General features: G+C 52.7%; 1 protein-coding gene across 2 annotated transcripts in view; it reads left to right on the top strand.

Annotated features, from left to right (window-relative positions):
* Positions 1 to 4,980, top strand: part of TMEM63A (transmembrane protein 63A) — a 37,038-nt gene that overhangs the window by 1,353 nt on the left and 30,705 nt on the right. Inside the window, exons 2-3 of one of the 2 annotated variants that reach the window (XM_011997952.1) lie at positions 2,210 to 2,399; positions 3,994 to 4,193. In XM_011997952.1, the coding sequence (XP_011853342.1) occupies positions 4,008 to 4,193 (186 nt within the window). In that variant the 5' untranslated portion in view covers positions 2,210 to 2,399; positions 3,994 to 4,007. Of the gene's footprint in view, positions 1 to 2,209; positions 2,400 to 3,596; positions 4,194 to 4,980 lie in introns of both variants that reach the window. The other variant, XM_011997953.1, reaches the window with a different exon arrangement.

The raw sequence follows: 4,980 nt of genomic DNA, 5'->3' as shown, positions 1-4,980 counted from the left end.
CCCCCCCACACCTGTCAGGTCATCCTCACGTCTGCTGTGCCTTCAGGGGGATATGAACGGAAGCCGAGGCTCCTTTTCCCTTCACACACCCCCTTCCTTTGTTTAGTATGGGGGCAAAGGTCTCTCCTAGCTGTTCATTGGGCTCTAACAGAGAAGACATCAGGTGGGGTCCTGCCCTTGTGTTTCCCATTAGCTGGAGGGGTGACTTAAAATAAAGGCAAACAGCTTCTAATTGCTTGCTAGGGCCGATCCTGGGCTAAGTGCTTTACAGGTGTTGTTTGGGGTCTGTGCCTCCCAACAGCCCCGTGAGAGAAAGTGATCACTCTCATTTCTGGGCCATGGAAGCCAAGGCACGGAGTGGTTAGGCTGCTTGTCTGAACTGCGTGGTGCTGAGACCCTAACTCCAGAGTCTGCTCACATAATCCCTGAGCCACACTGCCTCTCGTTTCAGCCAGGGGCTGTGTCATTTCGTTTGTGCTCCAGGGTAGAGGTAAACAGTTGTCTGGGTTACTGGGTCCTGTTTGGTGTTACCATAAGGAGAAGTTTGTACTTTACTCTACAACCTTATTCTGCATCTGAAAGACCAGAGTTAGCTCCTGAGGCAGAAGGCTGGAGCAGCTTGTAGTTTTGCTATGGTCATCACAGGATTGAAAGATTTGGTGATGATAAAATTACCCTGAATTTGTACGGCCCTTCTTGCAAGAACCAACAATATCCATATCCTTCCTGCAACATTGTGCTGGCATTTCTAGAGCTTGTCAAGTTGGTCACCAGGCCAGTCTTTGCTGCCAATGGAGACTGGGCAGTGGGTTAGCATAGGTGGTTTACTTTGGCAAGTTCAGACAGCTGTTGGATTTAGCCATCTCCCACAGGCCACAATCAGATGCTTGCATGCACATGGGTTGAACTTTGGGTTGGGAGCGTGAAGTCACCTGCTGCCCACTCTGGCTCTTGGGCCTCAGCAGTAATTCTTGGCTTTCCTACCCTCAGCATATTGAGTGGGAATAAGGGGATGAATGGAGAATTTCTGGAAGGCACAGATAAGTGCTAGGCGTTCACATACATCTAGGATGACTGAATATTGCCTGGGGTTCTCAGCCAGGCGGTGCCACTGCAACCACAGTGCCTAGCTGCTGGTTTGGCCTCCTCCATATAGCTGCCAGCTGGGTGCTCCCCTCCCCCTGCCTTCTCCTCATTCTGGCAGTGCTGCTTCATGGTGTCTGTGTTCTCAGCTGCCCGTGCACAACGTGCCTGTTTGTGAAGATGCAGAGGAGCTGTCCTGTTGAGAGCCAGAGGGATGGAGCTGTTTCAGTGGGATCTGGACTTTACCTGTCTAATGGGCAGGCACAGGCTGGGACTGAGCTGAAGGGTCTGAGAGAGACTGTGGATCCCCAGAGCTGTGCCCTAACCTGGGTGCTCATCGGAGAGGGCAGACATGACTGGCCACCTGAACTTACCTCCATCTCAGGCTCATAGTATTTGCTAGCCACCTCCCTGAGTTCTTATCAGACTTTGTCAAACCACCCTGGGAAGCCTATTTGGCAAGAGACAAGTGACTTAGAGGCATAACTGGGGCTGGAGGGGGAAGAGAAGCCACAGGTATTTCCCTTCGTGGAGGCCTCTCTCCTTCTCTGCAGTCCTGGCGAGGGTTTGCCACTCCCAGCACCACCACAGCACCCTCCCCTTTCCAGGGACAATGCTCCCTCTGTGAGCATTTTATGGGATGTTTTTTCTTTCCACTTCACTTCTCAAGCCTTCGTTGTTCATGCTGCTGTGTTCCTTTTTCCTAATTCTAGCTCTTGGGGAACTTTGGGGAGCTTCCCAGTAGCACTAGCCCTTGAGGCCCAGGTGAAGTCCTTTGCTTGGAGTCCTACCATGAGCCCACAGCTTCCAGGGCTTCTGTGGGAGAGGGCTGCTCCCCTAGCCCCAGCAGGTCCTTGAGTTATTGGTGAAGAGGAGAGAGGCTGGGTCCGCAGGTGGTGCTGGCTGAGGAAGGAGGAGTAGAGTCGCACAGAGGAGCACTGACGGATGGAGAACCAGTTCTGGGAGTTTGGGGAGAGATCCAGGCAGGAGGGAGCCCACTGGGCAGAACGTAAAGCTCCGTATGGACAGCATGCATACACGGGTGTGTGCTGGAGGGTTTCCATCCAGACCCCTACGCTGGAAAAGGGTGGCTCCCATGTGATGCTGGGTGTCTGTGATCCTTCAGGAAAGTCTACAGGCTGGTACCCCAGGACTTGCTGGTCAGGAAAGCCCTGCAGGAAATGAGTGTTAGTTCTGAGGCCTGGCCCTTCGCAGCTTGGGAGGTACCGGGGCTGCTTTTGCCTTTGCCAGAGACAGCTCCAACTGAGGACCTCCCCAACGGGTCCATCCACAGTCCTTCCTTCCCCTAGCGTCTGGTAAGTGTGGGGACAGGAAGAAGGAGGGGTAGGTGGTGGCCTCAAAGTGTTGGGCTGGGGTGTTCCATTGGGTGGTACCACTGGGTGGGGTTTAAAGGGAAGCCAAGAATATCTGTGTTCCAGAGGTCACTCTTGTGACTGTGTTCAGAGCCAGCAGCCCCATGACTCTGGCATCACAACCCCCACTACCTCCAGCCATTGCCAAGTCTCTTAGAAGGTTGAGAAAGTGACTTGGCTCTCTGGGGGATGCTCCCATGCTCTTGGACTTTCCACTTATTCACCCTTCCTGTACTTCCTGTCGTGTGTGTGTGTGTGTGTGTGTGTGTGTAGGTGTCCATGTGTGATTGTCCCCAGCACTGCAGGCCTAGGGGTTACCCAACATACCCCACCAGCACTACTGGTATCCAAACATGTTTGGATTCTCTATATCTTTTCTTCTTGTTCTCAAGATCTTTGTCCCTATAACAGCTAGAAGCACCAGACTTAGCAGAAATCCCCTGGGAATTCTAGATTTACCAGATTTGGGCAGATGGGATCTTAAGCAAGTCCAGGTTGAACATGTGTTCTGGCCCTTCAGCCACAGTGTGAGAACTTGGACACTAACTCCCGGGCCTCAGGTGTCAGGGGACAGACACTGGAGATTTCTATTAGCTTCACCAGGGGCACCAGGAGCCTCAGGAAGGAAAGGTCAACAACCCAGCCTGGAGCAGTGTTTGCTTTGGAAATGCTGGGCCTTGCAGTTAGACTGATGGTACCCAGGAGGGGTATGTATGTGTGAAAGGGCGGAGCTGGGGGACCCAGAGGTCCCTGAGAAGGCCTTGGAACTCCTGACTCCCTCCCCCTCCCTACCCTAGACCACCCCCTTTGCCTTCTCCTCTGTGGCAAAGTAAAAAGAGAACTGGCATCTGAGAGTCAAGACACTGGGTTTGGGATTCAATTCTGCCCTGACCGGCTCCTTAACCTTAACCTTGGGGCAAGTTATTAAACCTCTGAGGCTTGGTTTCCAAGTATAACAGATGGACCCATCTCTGAGGTCCCAGCTCTGACATTCTGTGAGCAGTGGGAGTGAGGTGTTGTCTGTGGTTCATGGATGGACCATCATGAATACTTGGATGTTCCCTTCTTCCCTGTTTATCCCTGTGTTTTCCTCTTCTTGCCTTTGTGTGCCTTTCTCCCTCTCCCCTGCCTGTACTGCAGATCTGCCAGTGGCTTCTGCAGGAGTGACTTTCCCAACATGAGTCCTGGAGGCTAGAGGAGCTTTAGGACTTCTTAAGCCAGCAGCTGCACCAACTCTGTCCCTCCCTTACTCCATGTCACCCCCTCTGGGGATCTGTCCACTGTGTCCTGGATGAGCCATCCACTCTGACCATCTGATCCCCCGAGATTGTCCCATAATGGAGCCATTCTCTGTGGACACCGCCAGGCACTCAGAGGTCCAATGTCTGGCTCTCCTGGACTCCTTGCTGCTGGCTCCCTGTGCCCGACCAGTCCCTGGGGAAATGCCCACCTTTGGTTCTGCCAGCACTGGTGGGAACCTGCAAGAAATTTGAGCCCTGAACATCTGTCTGCCTCGTTCTGTTGTCCTGTGCTCCAGGGAAGACAGGCACGATGGCGGACTCCCCATTCCTGGAGCTGTGGCAGTCCAAGGCCGTGTCCATCAGGGAGCAGCTGGGCCTCGGGGACCAGCCCAATGACTCCTATTGCTACAACTCGGCCAAAAACAGCACCGTGCTCCAGGGAGTCACCTTTGGTGGCATCCCCACTGTCCTGCTCATAGACGTCAGCTGCTTCCTGGTGAGAGCCCTCACGAGTCGTGTCCTACTGCCTCAGTTATGTGTTTAAATCCCCCGCCCAGGGCCTTCTGGGAAACTTAGATGAGAAGTCAGATGTAGCTGGGTTTAAATCCCTACTCTGCTGCTTACCAGCTCTGTGACTTGGGCATGTTACATAGCTTCTGTGCACCTCCCCTTTCTGCTCCGGAAATGGAGATCATAATTCCTGCCTCAGAGGATTTTGGAGATTGGATAAGGCCAAAATACTCACATAGCTATGCCTGTGATTATTACCATGATTGCAGAGCTCTCTGCCTGTCATGTCTTTAAGGCCCTTGGGAAGGGTCATCTCAAGGGGTTGAGAAATGTGAATGGAGAGTATGGACTAGAATAGAGCAGCTGCAATTCCCAAGTGTCACCTCCTGTTCCCCTCTGGCATCCCTGGGGTTTTTAAAGACTCAGAAGCTGGGCTGGGTATGGTGGCTAATGCCTGTAATCCCAGCACTTTGGGAGGCTAAGGCGAGTAGGTCGCCTGAGGTCAGGAGTTCGAGACCAACCTGGCTAACATGGTGAAACCCTGTCTCTACTAAAAATACAAAAAATTACCTGAGTGTAGTGGTGCATGCCTGTAATCCCAGCTACTCTGGAGGCTGAGGCAGGAGAATTTCTTGAACCTGGGAGGTGGAGTTGCAATGAGCCAAGATTGTGCCACTGCACTCCAGCCTGGGCAACAACAGCGAGACGCTGTCTCAAAAAAAAAAAAAAAAAAAAAAAACAAAAGCTGGTTCTCAGAGCGTGCCTTCAGCAGG

Source organism: Mandrillus leucophaeus, unplaced genomic scaffold (assembly GCF_000951045.1).
Source record: "Mandrillus leucophaeus isolate KB7577 unplaced genomic scaffold, Mleu.le_1.0 Scaffold550, whole genome shotgun sequence".
Taxonomy (NCBI): Eukaryota; Metazoa; Chordata; class Mammalia; order Primates; family Cercopithecidae; genus Mandrillus; species Mandrillus leucophaeus.
This window is presented reverse-complemented; position numbering and strand designations above follow the sequence as displayed.